At 45.6% G+C, this 21,250-nt stretch overlaps 1 protein-coding gene across 2 annotated transcripts in view; it reads right to left on the bottom strand.

The window, feature by feature from the left end:
- The window catches only part of ZC3H12C (zinc finger CCCH-type containing 12C), a 297,586-nt gene that overhangs the window by 24,536 nt on the left and 251,800 nt on the right, over window positions 1-21,250 (bottom strand). For both annotated transcript variants that reach the window (XM_063957019.1, XM_063957018.1), the window contains exons 3-4: window positions 7,774-7,913; window positions 4,308-4,542 (exon numbers count right to left, since the gene is read on the bottom strand). In XM_063957019.1, the coding sequence (XP_063813089.1) occupies window positions 4,308-4,542; window positions 7,774-7,913 (375 nt within the window). The remainder of the gene's footprint in view (window positions 1-4,307; window positions 4,543-7,773; window positions 7,914-21,250) is intronic.

Below are 21,250 nucleotides of genomic sequence, written 5' to 3' on the forward strand. Positions count from 1 at the left end.
TTCTGCTTTGGGAACACAGACATTTTGGGCGAGAGTAGCTTGTGGTGGTTTCACCAGCTTGTGTGTCCTCATGCATCACCAGCTTGTGTGTCCTCATGCATCACCAGCTTGTGTGTCCTCGTGCCTCAATGTGGTGACTAATTCCTAGTAAATGAATAAGCCGCACTTGGGGCAGTTTTGTGCCTCAGTGATGTCACTGGGTCCTAGAGAACTGTTTAATCACACATATCTGCCATATTCTTTGTATACGTGACAGATGGGTTAGAGTTAGGGTTGCTGTTAAGGTTAGGATTAGCGTTAGGGCAGTGGTTCCCAAAGTCGCTTCTCATAGCACCGTAACAATCCAGATTTTAAAGATATCCATACTTGTTGCACAAGTGACTTAACTAGTACTGCATTCATTTTGATGAAACCACCTGTACGCAACCATGGAAATACTTACAACCTGCACTGTTAGGGTGCCTTGAGGACCTAGTTTGAGAACCACTGCGTTAAGGTTATGGAGAGAATGACAATAAGACAGTATGTCGACATTCTATCAAAGTCGACATAACATCAATGTCCACATGCTGAATGTTAACATCACATAGATGTTGACATTGTAATGAATGAAGGAAAGTTGACACTGTCAATGTCGGACATATATAGTGAACCTGTGACACACACACGTCTGATAATATCATAAGGCAGTGATTTTCAAACTCGGTCCTCAAGGAGCACTACCAGGTCACGCTGTGTATCACATTTTAAAAATCCACAGGTGACCTGGAAAACATGAACTGTTAGGGCTTATTCAGGGCCTAGTTTGGGAAGCACCAGCATAAGGCATCTAGCATTCTTTTACTTACCTAACATTTGTCTCGGTTTTTGTTGTTTTGCTTCTATCCACTATATATTGTGCAACGGAACAAATACTACTTCTTTATAATTAGAGACAGATCAGGTCACCGTCACACTCATTTTGACTCATAACATCTTGACAGATATATTATTTATCCATTTAGGAACAGAGAAGTTGTATTTTTCTCTTGTGAGATTTTTTATTTTTATTTCTGAACTCAGTGTCGCCATAAAAACGTCATTACTGATTCACACAGGATGATTAATACGGTTACACTGAAGGATACGAATTACAAGGTTTCTTAACTTATTGCTGCACAGTATGAATGGGATATTGCTTCGGAGTGGAGTGTAAATACAAAAGTATATTAAAATGAATTCAATTGGTTTTTTTAATTGGAGATATATATATATATTTTTAGAGCTAAGTAATAAAAGACAGACGTGGATTGAGGGAAATGTCTTATGGCCTGATTCAGAAATGTGCACAAATGCATTCGCAGCTGTGATTGTAAGCTGTGGCAGTGCAAATGTTGCAGCCGCTGGGGAGTTGGCTAGAGACGCCCATAATCTGCGTCTCTGACCCGCTGCTTGCATAGAAAGACACAACCAATGGGCACACATCGGATGAACATCCACCATCGGAGTAACCATGTGGTAAGATACCAGAACCCTTGTAAGGGATCGCAGTCACAAACTGTGACAAGCCCCAGAAATGCTCACTATGAGGGTAGAACTGGCCCATCAGGGCACAGGGGAAATCCCAGGTGGGCCCTCCTCCTCCTCTAGGGATCAGCTTCCAGACTGTGCACTTGAATGAAGCATTAGATACTGCACTGGACTATGGTGTATTAATTACAATGTATTGCCGTTATTAATCTGGTACATTACCATGCATGCACTAGCAGTATTTACTGTATATATATTATATTTAAAAAGGGGTTCCCAGACCATGCACTCTGTTCTGGTTACCCAAGCCTCTGTGGTGCCTGGCCACACCCCCTCTGGTGACTGGACACACTCATAAGCATTAGCCCCCTACCACTGCATTCCGCCGGTGGGCCCCTCGTGCCCCAGACTGACACTAGCTGTGACAAGAGTCACTGATCCCCCATTACCTCCCACAAACTGTCCCTTATGCTTTGCAAATAAATCCTCTCTGCAACTGTTGTCACAAGACCATGGCGGCACATGTATGCTCAATGGCAAAAACTCGCTCCACTACGTATAACATCAACATTGCATCCATCTCTGAAGCAGGCCCTTAGTTTGTATTTTTCACTCTGTGTATGTGTTTCATAAGCCAGTCATTTTTTGCAGGGCTCTAGGAGGTGTATTCATCATTATTTGCCTCTCAGGTGACAAAATAAATTTTTTATTGTGCATGTAAGACACAACTTTTTCATCACTATTTACTAATATTTATTGCCACGGCTTCTGAGTTGTACAAGATTTTCATGGCGAAAGCTATCGAGAGCGATGAAACTTATTACTCTAGAGCAGGGGTGGATCTAGACTTTTCGTTTAGGGGGGCTGGTATATTAATTATTCCTGTCAGAGAGATCAGAAGAGAAGGAGAGAGGTGGGACCAAACTTCGATACATCTCACCTTAAGTGGTTAATTACTGTACGCTACTGCCCATTACCTAATGCCCCATGTTTTCCCAGCCCAGTGCCCTCTACGATGTAATCACACTCCGTCTGATGCACACACCACGACAGCTCTATAATATCACCCTGTAATATTCCTTACACTGTTAAACTCCACAACAGCAGAGAAGCCTCAGTAACTGGAAACAAAACTGATTGGATGGGAGCAGCCGTGTCGGAGACCGTCTCCCCTCCCGCCTCACAGCTACTACTGCTCAGTCACTGACTACCGCCCCATGCCCTGGAATGTCAGCTGCGGGCCGCCCTAACCCGCACTAGCCGCTACTCACCCAGGCCAGAGCAACGGAAGTCATACGCATGACCTGCCTGCACCGGAGCACCGGTACCCAGCTGGTGAGTGATTGCACCGGCCCCGCTAAACCTAGCTCACATGTGTGTGTGTGTGCTACACTCATCCATACATACCGGGCTGCCTGTGCACTGGAGAGTGTGGAGAGCAGCAGAGTGGGAGTGGCTATAATTATGTTAGGGAGGGGGGGGGGGGGGGCGTTCGCCCTGTTCACCCCCCCTGAATCCGGCCCTGCTCTATAGGATCATGTTATAAGCAGTAAATATACAGAAACATGCAATTGGAGGAAACTTCATCAGCCAGTGACCTTGGCGCTAGTGGTATCAGTGCCATTGTTACCTTCTTAATTAGAGCAAAGCAAAAAACAATCCCATGCAGCATTGAATCACTCTGTGTGAACATCGGATATGTCAGTAACCCTCAGAGTGGTCGGGGAATGGACGCTGCAGTGGCTAGTAAATCTTCTTCGGAAGATACAGACCCTGGCCATGGCACAAAACAAAGGCAACACACCTATGTTTTTGAAAACGTTTCCCATGGACGTCCCCTCCCTGCCCCAAATGGCCGCAGACTCTCAATCAGGCTGCAGCTTAAGCAGCATTGGGTCTTGCACATGTGTAGTACAGAAAACATGGGAGATGTACGTAAACCATCAGATTACATACATCTCTGAATCAGTCCCTGCTGGGGCAGATGTACTAAGCCTTGGAAAGTGATAAAGTGGAGAGAGTCTGTAACATGGCAGTTAGGAGCATACTGGCTGGTACTTTATTTCTCTCCACTTTATCACTCTACATGGTATAGTACATCTCCCCCAGAGCCTGTGCTGTTTGTAGCAGTCCTCCCTAGTGGGTAGAATCACTGTAGTGCTGGCTAGACAAGACGTAACGGTCACAGCACAGCATTTTGGCTGCAATGTGGTTTCCACCAGGGATCCGGTCACAAAATTGCCATGCCATTGTTTTGTGTGTCTGCATTTTACTGTGCTGGACAACAGACAGTGGGGGTAATTCTGAGTTGATCGCAGCAGCAAGTTTGTTAGCAGTTGGGCAAAACCATGTGCACTGCAGGTGGGGTAGATGTAACGTGCAGAGAGTTAGATTTGGGTGGGTTATTTTGTTTCTGTGCAGGGTAAATACTGGCTGCTTTATTTTTACACTGCAATTTAGATTTCAGTTTGAATACACCCCACCCAAAACTAACTCTCTCTGCACATGTTATATCTGCCCCACCTCCAGTGCACATGGTTTTGCCCAACTGCTAACAAATTTGCTGCTGCGATCAACTCAGAATTAGGCCCAGTGGTGGAACTACTATGGGTGCGGGGGATGCGGCTGTTATGGACCCCCACAATACCATCCCCTCCCGAGGCATCAAGGCCGGCCCAAGCCAAATTTTTCTGGTAAGCAAATATATATTGTTATGGGCAAGTTCTCCACTTGGCCACTTTTCCACTCTTTAGAAGCCTTGAAACATCTTCCCCCTTGGTCTTGGAAAGGTTACTTACTTGTCATTGACAAATGAATACATGAGCAATCTTTCATCTATGAATTTCTTCCACTCAGGCTTCTCATTTGCCAGATCCCTGTAGTTATCGTTAGATACAATAATGCCATCTGATTCGAACGCCAACTTCACTATGAAGCGATCATCGTAGCAGACCACCCTTCTGCCCTGTACCCGACGGGATGGGGTGAACACCAGAATCTTTTCCTTCTCCAACTTCCGTAGGATTTCTTGGTCTGAAAAAAGGGACATTTCAGTGTAATGCACATAATTTACATTAATTATTATTATTATTATTATTATTATTATGTATTTAATAAATAAGTGATATTGAAAGCCAGTATTGCATTCACTGCTGTACACAACAGCTGACAATACTAGAGCTCGCTTCTTAGGACCTTGTAATGAGATATGGAATACAGTACTTCAGGGAATATAAACTAATGTATAGTTCCTTAGATGGCCTTGATATAGAAAGGTCATGACTAGCAATTCACTAGGGACTTGATGATATGAGTTAGGACTCAGGAGTAAAGCAAAAGAGAGCAAGTATAGTAACTGTGTACCATGCTGCAATGAAAGGGAAACACACACATGTATTGTTTTTGCATGCAAGGTAAATACTGGCTGTTTTTGCATGTAGCCCACAAATGCCGAACCAGATTATTTCAACACTGCAATTTAGATATCAGTTTGGACACACCCCCTGTCACATCTACATCTCTCTGCACATGTTACATCTTTCCCTCCTGCACTGCAACATGGTTTTGCCAAGGTGCTGTTGCTTTCTCATTTATGCTATACTGCCAGCTCAGAATCAGACCCTTATTGTCACCCAAATACAAGAAAAGGAAGATAGTGCTGACCCTGGAAATCCTGGGTTCCAAGATATGTCGGCTCCACTTGCTCAGCATGTGTTAGAGGTACTCATATATCCGTATACTGTAGATGCCACGCAGTGCTGTTTCTAGCGGCGGACGAGATGTGCAACTGCACGGGGCGCCCACCGTGGCACTTTTCTCCTGTCCATACTGCTCTCCTCCTCCCTGACATAGTACTCCGCTCGGGGGGCGGAGTTTTCATGGAATGACGTGTTTGCGTCATGATGTCATGTTGCGACACGTAATTTCTCGAAACTCCACCCCCCAAGTCGAGTAATATGACAGGGAGCAGAGGGGAGCAGGGGTTGCGGGGGCGGTATCGGGCGCAGGTGGGAGCTGTACACATACACACACACGCCACTGGCAACTAGCATTACTGCCCACCCCCTAGCAACTAGCATTACACACCCCTGGCAACTAACATTATCCCTGGCAACTAGCATTACACACCCCTGGCAACTAGCATTACACACCGCTGGCAACTGGCATTACACACCCCTGGCAACTAGCATTACTCCTGGCAACTAGCATTGCACACCCCTGGTAACTAGCATTACCCCTGGCAACTAGTATTACACACCCCTGGCAACTAGCATTACACACCCCTGGCAACAAGCATTACCCCTGGCAACTAGCATTACACACCCCTGGCAACGAGTATTACCCCTAGCAACAAGCATGACACCCATCCCAGAGCATGAAACCCCTGGCAATGAGCATGGATCCCAGAGCATGAAACCCCTGGCAACAAGCAAGACACCCAACCCATGAAACTCCTGGCAATGAATGAGCATGACACCCAGCGCATGAAACCCCTGGCAACGAGCATGACACCCAGCACGTGTCCCTTGGCAACGAGCAGGTAATTTAAAATTAATTAGAAGCTTTACTGCGGGGCATAATGTATCACGGGCACGGCGGTATATAGCATAATATGGTGCAGGGGGCATAATATGGTGTAAGGGGCATTACTGTGTGGGGCTAAATATGGTGGAATTTATTTTTTTCCTGTGCTGGCTGAGGCGTGTTGGTGCAGTGTCAAAAACCGGGGTGTAAACCGGTAGACTTTTCTATGCGAGAACACACCTGTTTACTTTTAGCAAGACTGCGCCCATTTTAGGGAGGCCACGCCCCCTCATCAGGATGTTTTTTTTTTTTATATATATATATGGGGGTGGGGGGTGGCGGCACATTTTTTTATGTCAATGGGGTTGGGGGGCGGGGCGCATTTTTACATCTCGCACTGGGAGCCAAATGGTCTATAAACAGCCCTGATGCCACGATTGTAAAGGCAACCTGGTTATGCCTTGTATATGATTGAGGCTTTAAAATCCAGACATACTCGCACAAAATCCTGCACTACCTGCTTTTCACAGACTCTATAAACTGTGCGGGTATCTGTAATCATAGAAAATATTCCATATATATCCGTGATGTGTTTTTTCTATTGTTAACTATGATTTAATCAAAAGGACATCTTGTCACCCATTTTGTTGGAAGTGAGATGCTGGTACATTTTCAATAAAGTGTCTACTTATTGCACTGTTGTGAGTACAGTATATTATTCACTTTTCCTATTGTGATTTATCATGCAATAAGTTCTTTATAGGCAAAACAAAACTGTTCTTTAAATGTATCCACACAATCCGCAGCTCCTATCCAGCCCTCACTCCACTTTATTGTAGCATTAAGTCTGTATTCTTTGCATTAAATAGAAGACATCCTTCAAGCAGTACACTATTGAACTGGGTGATTGGTGACAAATTAAATCAGAATGTAATATGCGTTGCTATGACACCTCTACTAGCATCTAAAAATTGTGACTTAGGGGAACATTTACTAAGCAGTGATAAGAGTGGAGAAGTTGCCCATGACAACCAATCAGCACTGAAGTAACATCTATAATTTGCAAACTATAGAATGAGACAGAGCTGCTGATTGGTTGATGGGGCAACTTCTCCACTGGCTCACTTCTCCGGTCATATCACTGCTTAGTAAATGTCCCCCTAAACTCGAAAAAATCGGAACTGTCGGAAAGTATATCTGTGCAGCTCTTTAATTTTCACTTCTCGTTTTTCATATTGTAAAATCATGCTGTTGAATGTTTCCAGTAATTGGTCATACAGTTCATAGTTTTTCCCAGTTGTCCTTCTGTGTCTGGTAATTAAATAAGATCCACCAACATAACAACAAATCATTTACACTTTATGAATAGCTGACAATACCATTGATAATACAGGTTGAGTATCCCATATCCAAATATTCCAAAATACAGACTTTTTTGAGTGAGATAGTGAAACCTTTGTTTTCTGATGGCTCAATGTACACAAACTTTGTTTAATACAAAGTTATTAAAAATATTGTATTAAATGACCTTCAGGCTGTGTGTATAATAAGGTGTTTATGAAACATAAATGTATTCTGTGCTTAGATTTAGGTCCCATTACCATGATATCTCATTATGGTATGCAATTATTCCAAAGTACGGAAAAATCCGATATCCAATATACTTCTGGTCCCAAGCATTTTGGATAAGGGATACTCAACCTGTAGTTATGGCTACTGGATATCAGACTCTCTCCTCACCTGTAATGAGGGCATCGGGCCGTGACTGCTCCTTCCTCCAGGCGGGCACAAACACCGTCACATCCTTATGCCCTCTGTCCAGAAACCAGGTCACAGCTAGCTTGATTCCACGGCAAGAAAATACTTCTTTATTACCATGACTAAAACAGACAGAAGACGGCATTAGCGCATCCCAAACATTTTATTGAAATTATTCTTATACATAGAAACATAGAATTGGACGGCAGATAAGAACCTCTTGGCCCATCTAGTCTGCCCCTTTTTCATTGATCCTTTTGGCAACTTTAACCATATTTGTTCCTTAGGTCTCTTACCAACCAGCATGACATTTCCCATAGTTCATATGGAGCTGTGTAGCCCAGAGAGTACATTATACATAGTTACTGAGTCTGAGGCTAAAAAAAAACAAAACACAAAAAAAACCCACACAGGTCCATAGAGTTCAATGTTTCCTAAATTCTACTTGTATAACATTGTGATAACTGGTCTTTCTGCTTCACTACACCTCTCAGCTGTCTGTGCTTTAGGACCCCATCCTCTGACCGTCTTTCCCTGACAATGTCCTCTTTTTCTAGTCTTATAAATACAGGCTTAGACTGGTCCACAGGGGTACAGGGGAAACCACCGGTGGGCCCCACTGCCTGGGGGCTCACCTCCTGCTATTGTGCATTTGAATTATACATTATACATTTGTTACCTTATACTGGACTATGGTTTATTTTCTACAGTGCATTGCTGTTATTAATCTGTTATTAATCTGATACATTATCATGAATGCAGCATCTGAATTGCTGCATATATTTATGAAGGGGCCAGACGTTGCAATCTCTAATAGTTAGTCAAACCAATGAGGTGGCAGGCCACACCCCCTCTGCAGACTGGCCACACCCCTAACATGGGCCCCTACCACTCCAATCCCCCGGTGGACCCTACATGCCCCAGTCCGACACTGTATGAATAGACTTTTAGGAAAAAACTTCACAGCTGGGTCCAAAATGTTTGCATAATATATGTGATGTAACAACATCCACTTTGTATATATGCAAATTCTGGCATTTTGTTGTATTTAACTGGGTTCCATACACAGTTTCTTATATTAATGCGTCCAAATGGTTAATGAAATGCATGTCTCCAAGCACAAATCGAGAGCCTATAATATAATGCTGGTAGTCTGCCTGTGTAGGACATGAGACGTGAGAGATGCGCACACTTACACTGCACTCATTCCCCACTCACTGCTCCAACTCCTAGTAGTGGCGCAAAATGTTACCCACCCTGGGCTAGCTTCCGCCCTTCATCGGTGACAGTGGCTAAAAACTGGGCTCGGACTAGAGCCTCGAGGGCTCATCGATGAGGCAGTGGTGGAGAGACATGGGCAAAGATAGAGGTGAGGGGAAGAAAGACACAGGAAAAGAGGGGGAGAAAGATGGGAAGGGGCAAGAGAAGGGAAAAGAGAACTTAGACATGTTGGACATAACAGCTAGCGCTGCAGCAAATAATGGGTCTGTAATACTAGTGTATTTATAATCTTATTTGTCACTCTCTGCCATACCTCTACAGCTAGCACACACTAATCAGCAAAAAACAAAATAATGAAAAAAGCCCCACAAAACTCTCTGCTCTGCCCTTTACCCAAACCAGACCTTTGTTGGCGCCATAACAACATATTGAATGGGCCCCTGTCCCATTGCTTCATGAGAGACACCTCTCTGCAGCAGTTATGTATGTTATTCCAAATAATAATGCCCTAGTTAATTTTCTGAATCATAGTAGTGCCCTAGCTTAATATTATGCCCCATAGCAGTACCCTAGTTTATTTTATGAACCATCATAGTACCCCATTTTACATGATGTCACATTGTAGGGCTGCCAGTACACATTATGTCACACAGTATCCCCAATTCACATTATGCCACACCGTATCCCCAATTCACATTATGCCACACCGTATCCCCAATTCACATTATGCCACACCGTATACACAATTCACATTATGACATACATTGTCCCCAGTACAATTCAGGCTGGGCAATGGATCAGACCCAATTGCTTATCAGGCAAATCTGGGAAATTGGTATCCAACTATATAACCTGGGTCCAGGCTGCCCTAAGCCACTGAGCCCCATAGCAATGGCACCCCTAAACCCCACTACAGTTGCACCCATGCCATAACCCTCCTCAGTACCTTCCAATGTTTCTGCCACCTGACTGCAACATACTGTAGCCAGGACAGCCATTTTCATACTTCACAACACAGAACCTATCTATTGCGAAACACAGCCCTGAAAAAGGGACATGGTCACGGCATATTAAGGGACGCAGCCACTTAGGGCTTCCCTAGTGTGCCCCCATTAAAACCAACTCCCTATAATTAGAATTAAAGTTCATTAGTAATGGTATTCACTACACTGAGGTACTTCAGGATTCCCTGCGAGTTGGGACAAACATGCTGATAGAGGTACAGTCCCCACAAATAGGGACTGTTCCATTCACATATGGACAGTAGGGCTGAACCAAGATTATGAGAACGCACAGGGCCGTCTTGTTGTAGGCCCTGGGCAAAGCAATACACTGGGGCCCCTACCCATACACTCACGTTAATAATTAAAATAATAACTTAACCCTCCTGCTGTCCAGCGCCGTCTCTCCACATACTTCCATACAGTGGCTGTAAGCACTGTGATTGGTGGATAACTTCAGCCATCCACCAATCAGCATGCTGATAGCCAATCACTGTCTGGCTGCAGTCTGGGAAGCAGATAGAGAATGCCACCTGGCCACTCTGTTATACGCAATCAGAGCAGCTGGGCAGCATTCTCTACATGCCTTCCAAGTTCGCCCCTGCTCATATGCCCCTAGTGGGTAAATGTATTATAGCGGCACGGATCGTGCCGCTATAACACTTCCTGCTTCGCCTCATTACTGAGGCGAAGCAGGAAGGGACATCGAAAGATGTACTAACATCTTGTCTGCTGAAGTGGGGGGGTGAAAGCTGGCCCCCGAGCACACAGCGCTTCAGCTCAGTCCTGACGCGCTGTCTCTCCATACTGGCTGGCTCCTGTGCTCAAGCGAGGGATCCGCTACTCACGTGAAATTCCCTGCGCACTCCGGAGCCAGCACCCGCCACAGCCAGGGACAGCTCTGTCCCTGCTGTGGTCTATGGGCATCACATCAATTTCGACAGCTGCAGATGTCGGAACGGTCAGCATCATACATTGTCCTCAAATATTGGCCTGCTCTCTTTTAGACAGCAGCGCCGATATGGACAGGGGCGCATAGCACTCTCCGCAGTCTTCTTACATGGGGGAGAAGCGGTATAGCGTGCATAACATGCGCTGATACCGCTTTTCCCCCATAACGCCCGTTCTTACATTTACTCCTAGACCGTGGGGCCCTGGGCAGCTGACCAGTGAGCCCATATGTTAAGATGGCCCTGAGAATACCTACTATCAATTTAGTAGAAATGAGTTATGTCTGTGAGGCAAAATACCTCATGCCTCAATTATGTCACTAATTTCTAGAGAAATGCAATATTAGTTCAGCCCACGCCATGTCTAACCTCCACTTGATGTGTATACGTTAATAAGCATATAAAGGGAGCACAGCCCTTCTATAGCCATGGGGCATTTTACAGTAAGATATGAGGGGACCCAAGCAGTGGCGCCGAGAGAGGGGGTGAGAGGGTACTAATTACCAGGCTCAGGTCTGATGAAGGGGCCTAGGTCCCCCCCTTACCTGGCAGCAGCAGCTGCAGCTCTTCTCCTCAGCCCAGTACATGCTGCTGTGTGATGCGCTGCAGTGTGGCCAGGGAGGAGCTTAACCATTTAACTGATGATTTTTTCCCAAAAAACTGCTCGGAAATTGTCAGGTTTTTTAGGAGTGAATTAGATGAAAAGCATGAATTTAACCTTATCCAAAATGATTTTAGTTTAAAAAAAGAAAAAAAAAAGTATTTTTCCCCCCTCTCAGACATTGGAACATCGGTCGGGTAGATTGATAACATCGGGACATCGGTAACATCGCGACCATTGCAACGTTACTTTTAACACCCCAGACAGCTGCCAGGTACACAGTGGGGGGTGGCTTGGGGGAGCTGGTTTACATTTCCCCAGCGGATGCTATTGTCTGCAGCTGCTGGGTGGGGGATCCTGTCAAGCTGACCGATCAGCAATGATCAGCAGCGCGGCAAACACTGGGAGAGGGTGCAGGGAGGCAGAGGGACTTCTGACAGCAGCAGCAGAGGGAAGTTTCCCTTCCCTGCCGCTGCTAACATTGTTTATCTGACTGGTCGCATCCTGTGCGACCAGGTCAGATAAAGCACTTGCTGGTACGGTCGCATCTGATGCGACCATGCCAGGCAAGTGGTTAAAGTACTATTTTTTCTGCATTTTTTTTCTAAGGGTGCATGGCCACCCCTCCTGTGATTAGACCACACCCCCTGAAAAGTACCTGTGACCAGTCAGGCTCTCTTCTGCCCTGGAGCTGAGTGCAGTGAATACGCAGACAGTAACAAAGATAAAAAGATGCTAATATTTCAGCCAACATCTTTGGAAATACAGTGCCGGCACCATTATTCTGAAGAAATCCCCAAAATAATGGCGACTGCCGGTAACGTAAATGCAATGGGTCACTGCCATAGTCACTTTCCGGTTTTCACGGTGAAGACTTGTTTGTGTCATTTCTCCATCGAAACATTAGAGCATTAACATTAAAATGATATTTAAAAATGGATCTGTCACTTCCCTATGTGAAATAATAATGAGGCCACATCTTCAGAGAGACCTATTACGAGTTTGCCAGAAACCTCCTCCCTTTATCTCCATGTAAAACATTCACACAGCCCCGGTCTGCAATCACCTCATGTAATTCAATAGATGAAAAGGAAATTACAAGAGCAATTTCTGTGTAATGATTTCTCGTCTAGAGAGGGATCTCCAGGAGAACATTAGCAATTATACCGATGACTACTCATCACCCACATCTCAACTCAGCGCAGCGCCAAGAGTCGCTGCAATGTGGATCTAACTACGTTTTCCATGCATGGTCTTTCTATAAGGATTTATAACGGAGGACAACGAGCATTTTACGAAACACAATATTAATACATAAACACACAGCGCTTATATAACCAAAAAATCTATTAGCATTAACTGTTTTAATTGATACCAAGTTTCTGCAGCTCCTACTGGTGGTACTGTTCCACCCACTAATTACCAGAAATATAGAAGAACTTATAAAGGAGCGCCGATTTTACGAAACATCACTCTACTCTAAAACAAATCTGATACATGCTCCAGAGACGCTTTACTTTAGTTAAGTAAGAGCAAGCATTCAATAAATGTATATTACCTTGACCACTAGGGGCACTGTTCAGATGCACTCTATGGCAAATATTTTACCTTGGGCAACCAAACTAAATAAGAACTCTGCTCATACTAATAAAGTATATAGACACATAAAAAAAAGGAATTTGTACAAAATTAATTACCATCTTATATTAGCAAATTTAAATGCATCCTGGTAAAGTAGAAATGAATCTGTTAGTGAATAAAAATAACATTTATATAAAAGATATGTCAGATACGAAGGGGGACACTGTACTAAGCAGTAATAAAAGTGGAGAAGTGAGCCAGTGGAGAAGTTGTCCATGGCAACCAATCAGCATTGATGTAAGATTTCTAATTTGCATACTACACAATTGTACGGAGCAGCTGATTGGTGATTGATTTGTGAGAAGCCGACCGTTGACATCACTATGGGAGTGTGGCCTTTTGGGAAGTCCCTCGTTTAGATCCCTCCAGGGCTTGCTCAATGGGTGTGGATCATAGGGTCGACCACACTTAAGTTGACAGTGTTTAGGTCGACCACTATTGGTCGACAGTAAATAGGTTGACATGGTTTCTAGGTTGACATGGTCTCTAGGTCGACATACTGTATACATGGTCGACATGACAGAAGGTCGACATGAGTTTGTTTTATTGTGACGTTTTCTCCGTACAGTGACCGGGAACCCCAATTCCCACTCACCATTTTTTGGGCAAGGTGCCTCGCTCCGCTACCACTGCGCTCGGCACAGGTTGCCGTTCCCAATTGTAGTCCACGTGGATCGTAAAGCATGAAAAAATTCAAAAAATTTGAAAAACTCATGTCGACCTTTTGTCATGTCAACCTAGAACATGTCGACCTAGAGACCATGTCAACCTACTTACTGTTGACAAGTGCCGTTTCTTGCGGCGGGCGAGCCGTGCAACCGCACGGGGCGCCCGCAGCGGCACTTCTTGAGCACTTTGAATCCCCCCTCCCCTCTCCTCCCGAGTGCCCAGCTCGGGGGGCGGGGTTTTGCGGAATGACGCGTTTGCGTCGTAACGTCACGACGTAATCGCGTCATTCCGCGAAACCCCGCCCCCCGAGCTGGGCACTCGGGAGGAGGGAGAGCCAATCCGGCCGGCGCCGCGCAGACGAGGGAGAGGCGGCTGAAGAGCGGGAAGAACCGCTTCAAATGTAAGTCAGCCCCTCTCCCTCCCCCCCCCCCCCCCCCCCACCTGCCGTACTGTGTAAAATGGGGACACCTGTCTGCCGGAATGTGTAAAATGGGGACACTTGCCTGCTGTAATATGTAAAATGGGGACTCTTGCCTGCCGGAATGTGTAAAATGGGGACGCAGTCTGCCGTAATGTGTAAAATGGGGACTCTTGCCTTGCGTAATGTGTAAAATGGGGACACCTGTCTGCCGTAATGTGTAAAATGGGGACTCTTGCCTGCCGTAATGTGTAAAATGGGGACTCTTGCCTGCCGTAATGTGTAAAATGGGGGCACGTGCCTGCCGCAATGTGTAAAATGGGGACACTTGCCTGCCGTACTGTGTAAAATGGGGGCACGTGCCTGCTGTAATGTGTAAAATGAGGGCACTTGCCTGCCGTACTGTGTAAAATGGGGGCACGTGCCTGCTGTAATGTGTAAAATGGGGACACTTGCCTGTTGTACTGTGTAAAATGAGGGTACGTGCCTGCCGCAATGTGTAAAATGGGGACACTTTCCTGCCGCAATGTGTAAAATGGGGGCACGTGCCTGCCGCAATGTGTAAAATGGGGACACTTGCCTACCGTGCTGTGTAAAATGGGGTCGCGTGCCTGCTGTAATGTGTAAAACGAGGACTTTTTTTTTTTACTCTGTGGTGGCCGTGATGATGAGATGAGGCCACGCCCATCTTTACAAAGCCACGCCCATTTTGACGAGGCCACGCCCCTTGTCGGGGGACGTGCGAAATGGGGGGGAATTTTTTTCTTATGTGAATGGGAGCGGGGGGGGGGGGCGCATTTTTAAATCTCGCACTGGGAGCCAAATTGGCTAGAAACGGCCTTGCTATCGACCAAGACCAACAGTGATCAGTGATTGACATAGACATTGTTGACCTAAGTGTGGTTGACCTAGAGACCGCATACCTTGCTCAACATCCCCCGGAGGGACTGGGCTACCCCTAGACACTCTGGCTGCACTGCCGGCTCCTCCTTCCCAGTGACAGGAGCTGAGTGCTGCAAGGTAATGTCACACGGCAGCATCGGACTACCGGGCACTACAGAGGAGTTGGCACTGTGGTGTCACCCTTTGGAAGGGTAAAAACCGGTTGTGGTCATCACCCCCCCCCCCCCCCCCCCCCCCCAATTGTGATGCCTCTGCTTCTATTCCAATGATACTCCTCAGGGTCCGCATGTGCAACCCAGTAACTTTCAACGCACATTACCCGTAATCTCGGCAATAAATTAAAGCAATATATTTAATAAAATTAAGAGATACATATCATTATTGAAACACCAGCAGGCATGTTAAATACATGTCGCAAACTGTAACAAACAAATCTGGCAATATAACTGCCTGTGCACCACTGCAATGCTGCCTCATAGCTTTAGAGTCTAGGGTTAGATTTCCACCAAGGCGCTATCTGTGTGAAGTTTGTATGTTCTCTCAAGTTGCTCTGGTTTCCTCCCACAACAAAAGCATACTGGTAGGGTACAATGACAAAAATGCACCCTAGTTTGTTTACATGTTTGTCTGCGCGCAATAGGGAATTCAGAGCTGGACACAGCCGCTGTGTGGAAATTCACTAATGCCGCAGGGGGTGTCTTGGGAAAATATACACCTCCTGCCAGCTTCTGTGATCGGGTGCTGCATCAGAAAATCTTCTCCAGAGCGAGGGGTAATAGAGATGTTAGAGCAAGGAAACGTAGACTCTTGTGGGGGCACTCTTTGTTAAATTACATGAGTTGCATTAGTTATATGCAAGGTTGGACTGGCCCACAGGGGTACAGAGGAAACCCCCACCTCCTCCTCTAGGGCTCAGGTTCCAGACTATGTTCTTGAATTATACTTTATACATACAGTATGTTACCTAATACTGCACAGGACTATGGTTTATCGGTGGTCATTCCGAGTTGATCGCTCGTTGCCGATTTTCGCAGTGATCAAGTGAAAAAACGGCAATTCTGCGCATGCGCTAAGTACTTTCACACAAAACGTTGTAGATCTACACAAGCTTGAGCGACGTTTTTTCATCGCTTGAGTGATCGTAGTGTGATTGACAGGAAGTGGGTGTTTCTGGGAGGTAACTGGCCGTTTTCAGGGAGTGTGCTAAAAAACGCAGGCGTGCCAGGTAAAAACGCAGGAGTGGCTGGAGAAACGGGGGAGTGGCTGGCCGAACGCAGGGCGTGTTTGTGACGTCAAAGCAGGAACTAAACGGACTGAGGTGATCGCAGTCTAGGAGTAGGTCTGGAGCTACTCAGAAACTGCAGGGAATTATTTAGTAGCAGTTCTGCTAATCTTTCGTTCGCTATTCTGCTAAGATAAGATACACTCCCAGAGGGCGGCGGCCTAGCGTGTGCAATGCTGCTAGAAGCAGCTAGCGAGCGAACAACTCGGAATGAAAGCCATTGTCTACAGTGCATTGCTGTTATTAATCTTCTAGATTATCATGTGTGCACTAACAATATTTACTAAATATATTTATCAAAGGGCCCAGCCCATGCATTCTCTAATGGGTTAGGAAAACAAATGTGGCGGCTGGCCACACCCCCTCAGGAGACTGGCCATGCCCCTAAATATGGTCCCCTACCCCTGTGTGGGGCCGGTGGGCTCTTCATGCCCCAGTCCGACACTGGTTATATGGTCTAAATTGCACCGACAGAGGGCAGGGTGGTAATTGCCCCTAATAGATTTGCATTTCAATAATGAATCAGTGTGGTCTCGTAATCAAATACTCCCAATGTGTCAGACAAATGAACATTGGATCAAGGCTGCTATGTATGTCCCTTAGGGGTAAATTTCATAGAAATTGGTGCAACAAATGGTTTATAACATATGCATTACACACAAAGTTGCCTATCCAAGCACTGTTCTCCTCACTCTCCAGCAACTGAGCTTTATTCGTCAAAAAGTTGTGATTTTTTTAATACCACACTATATAGGTGTTTTCATTACAGACTGGAAATGAAACCAATAGTGTGGGTTAAATCACCATAATCAACATTATTTACCTGAATACCAAAACACAGCAGGTAGAGATTAGTTAATATGTGCAAAAATCTTTCAGGATGTGTGCTAATAAGGTACAGCGAAGATAGGAAAAGCACACGCACTTAAGGGGGGTATACACGGTAGAGATGTGTGCTGAGCGAACTGCTCAGCACACATCTCTCCCGCCGCTCAGCATAGTGCGATGTGTGCTGAGCGATGCGGGGGGAGGACGGGGGCCGCTCATTTCACCCAGCGGGTGAATTGAGCGACCTGCTAGATTGGCCTGCATGCAGGCTCAATCTAGCAGCGGCAATAGCGATGTGCGGGCCGCGCATCGCTATCGCTGAGGGGGCTACACACAAGTGATCTGTGCTTAAAATTTAAGCAATCTAGTCAGATTGCTTAGATTTTAAGCATGGATCTCTCCGTGAGTACCCCCCTTTAGTTGAGTCAAGAATCTGCTTTTTACCATGTGCCCGTCGGCAGTGAATGACCAATGAGAGTTCTAGAGCTCAATGCCTGTGTTAAAAGGATTCCCTATCTGCTGTCGGATCCAAAGAGTTGAATCCAATTAGAGCTCAGATAGTACAGATGGTCTGGATATTCAATAGAAAGTGTGTGTATACATGTGTCCCAAAATGTAAAAAAAACATCTTTATGTGTGTATAAGGCTAAGACACAGTGTGTGGGTGATTCATATTAACAAAGATAACAGTGCCATAAGTAGACATTTTAGTATTGTGTGCAAGAAACAACTTTTTGTCCGTCCCCCTCCCCCCCTTCCCCTCCCCTCCCCCACCTTCCCCCCTTCCGTCAAAGTGTCATCTCGGGATTTAAATCTCGGCAGTGATGAGGGCATTCGTATTTTTTGGGAAGTCAAAGAAAAAAATACGAATGAATACACCATCGGTCAAATACGCCTGTTATTTGATACAACTCGGTAATTTACTAAAAATTCTAATTCACATTCACTGCCGGCAATAGCCAAACACTGCCGTGAAAAAATACAAATCGTAAAAAAAAGCAGTTTTAAAATAGACCTGCTTTTTTTTTTACCGTGTTCTGATAAACATGCACGGATCTCACGGATCCGTGCATGCCTATCAGTGGGAAGGGGTGTGAAAGGGTTAAAAATTAGAAAAAAAAATTGCGTGACATAACCATTCACAGGTACCCCGTGGATTCTACATGGAGAAGTGGACCGAGCCTCGTGTGAACATAGGTATGTGTGTATGTAGGTGTGCATGTATGTAATAAAGTTTTACTGTCAGGGTGTGTGTGTTCTGTTTTTTGTTGGGTATTTTTTTTGTAGTAGTACTACTGATACCAGCGGGCCCGTTTTTCCACCGCATGCTGGTACTTGTGGTTCTCCAAGTACCAGCTTGCGGGGTAGGCTTGCTGGGACTTGTAGTACTGCTACAAAAAACAATATTCTTATTTTTACACTTGGCTATCAGCCCCCCATCCGCCACCCTTGGATGGGGGGTCAGCCTCGGGCTTCACCCCTGGCCCTTGGGTGGCTGGAGGGGGGGACCCCTTGATTTAAGGCGTCCCCACTCCTCCAGGGTACCTCAGCTAGGGGTGACTAGTTAGTGATTAAATGCCAGGGCCGCAGGGACCTATATAAAAGTGTCCCCCGGCTGTGGCATTATCTCTCTGACTAGTGGAGCCCGGTGCTGGTGTTAAAAATACGGGGGACCCCTACGCTTTTTGTCCCCCGTATTTTTGGCACCAGGACCAGGCGCAGAGCCCGGTGCTGGTTGTTTAAATATGGGGGATCTCCAGTCAATTTTTCCCCCATATTTTTACAACCATGACCGGCTCAAAGAGCCCGAGGCTGGTTATGCTTAGGAGGGGGGACCCCACATAATTTTTTTTCTGATTTTTAACTATTTAAACACTGTTTTAAAGGTACACAATGAAGCCCTGCACTGATCTCACAGATCCGGCCGGGAATTCATTCTGTTAAGTTCGGCAGTGTTTTACTAATCTCTCACGTAAAACAGTGGCCGAAATTATGAATGACATCGACATCGGAAAAAACGAAAATGCAGAATACGACAGCATAGTAAATGAGGCGTACAAAATTCAAAAAGTTGCAAATTCACACATTTGATGTCATTCGTGTTTGATCTTTAACCACATTCAGAAAAATACGAATTTTAGTAAATATACCCCATAGACTTTTCTCTCATTTAAAAACAGCAACTTTTTGAAACTCTGTTAATAAGAATCTGGCAATCAGACCAGTCTTCCTTTTGTAACATCCCTCAGTTGGCATGCATTTGAGTTTTAATATTCCCCTCCCCCGCCCCCTCCCCCCCCCCCCCCCCCTTCCCAGGGAATTGGGTGGCAGGCCCCATTACTTCAGGCGTTTGTATAATGGGTGCAGTGTGTGGAGTGCACACGGGCTAGAGAGGCCCACACCGTACACCCTGAACCCATGTTTAATCACTTACCTCTCCAGAGTCCCACGCCGGCACTGCTGCTGCAGGAGAAATCACTCGGAAAATGGCTGCCGGACATTTTCCCATGATTTGCGCAGTACCGATTTGTCTGGTCAGAAAGCTCTGTCGGTAGCTCATGAAACATGATATTCCTGTGACTCTGCCTGCACTGCACGTTGTCCTGCTCACATTCTGGCAGCTGGTTCTGCTGCTGCTTAAGAGGGAAAGCTAGTGTTGCCAGGGTGCTCCGGCCGGGGGGCCCCCTGACAAAGAGGGGGCCCGGGGTACAGTACGCCCTGCACCCCCCCCCCCCCCTTAATCTGGCTATGCTGGCACCGCAAAGTAACTGACCCTCTAATACAGTAATAATATAGTATTCGAGTGCAGTCTGGAACCTGACACGTGAGGGAGCAGAAGGGTTCATCAGGTTGTGAGGCCCACCAGGGATATCCCCTGTGCTCCTGTGGGTCAGTCCGACCCTGGCAGCAAGGGGCATATTGATGCAAATCACTTCACCTTGACTGTACGTCTCACTTGTGCCTCCCCTCCAGGAATCCTCTATAGGAGAGGCAGTGGCAAAAGCAGGATTTTTAGAGGGGGGTTTCCAAATGTCAGTCCACAATCTCCCACTCTACAGAACATTTGAGCACGTGCGGGAATCTGGGGAGCGGCAGAAGAACCTAGTACAACCCTTGACATTAATGTAAACATTGGTCTTTTTATACACTGGATACTACAGTATATGGAATACATTATTATTTATCACTATAGATGGTCTCTAGTATAGACTGTATCAAACAAAGTGGTCAGGAAAAGGTTAAACATATCATAATAAATTAATTAATTAATACACAAACATAATAGAACCAGTACTGCACTTTCTAAGCACACATTCTCCCACCTCATGGTAAGGCTCCTGTCTCTTCTTCCTGGTAGCTACTCTCTGGTCCAGTGCACTGATTGAGGACTCAGATCCACACACACAGCAAACTTGGTAGAAGAAGCTACAACCACTGGACATGTGCAGTGGTAAACGGGTGATGTGGCGTTAGCTCTAGTAATCATATTATATACCATTGCTATTGTTGTCATAATGTGAGCCACTTGCCAAGAGGAGGGGGGTTTCCGTGCAACCGGAAACCCCCCCTGTGTTTGCCCCCCCTGTGTTTGCCTATGAGAGGCATGCAATGATGAAAAGTAAATCCAGCATCCAGCAGTCGAAGGTGAAAAACACTGGTAATCTGCAAACTTTTTTTTATTATTATTACATATTATTTTATTTAATAATTGGATCTGAAAGTCTAAATCTTGCTAGCCAGCTAACACATGCGCTAATCTACAGAGACTAGCCCAGCGAAACTGCAAGGCAACCCTTCCCACTCCAGCCAGCATTGCTGAGGCAGGTGAATGGCGCTCCACTGCTCAGCAATAATCTCTTGATAAACTGAGTTGATCTTTTGTTTATTTATTTATTTTGCATTGCGGTAAAATAAATTATCCTCAGTGCATTTTGATAGGCCCCA

Source organism: Pseudophryne corroboree, chromosome 2 (assembly GCF_028390025.1).
Source record: "Pseudophryne corroboree isolate aPseCor3 chromosome 2, aPseCor3.hap2, whole genome shotgun sequence".
In the NCBI taxonomy this organism is placed as follows: domain Eukaryota; kingdom Metazoa; phylum Chordata; class Amphibia; order Anura; family Myobatrachidae; genus Pseudophryne; species Pseudophryne corroboree.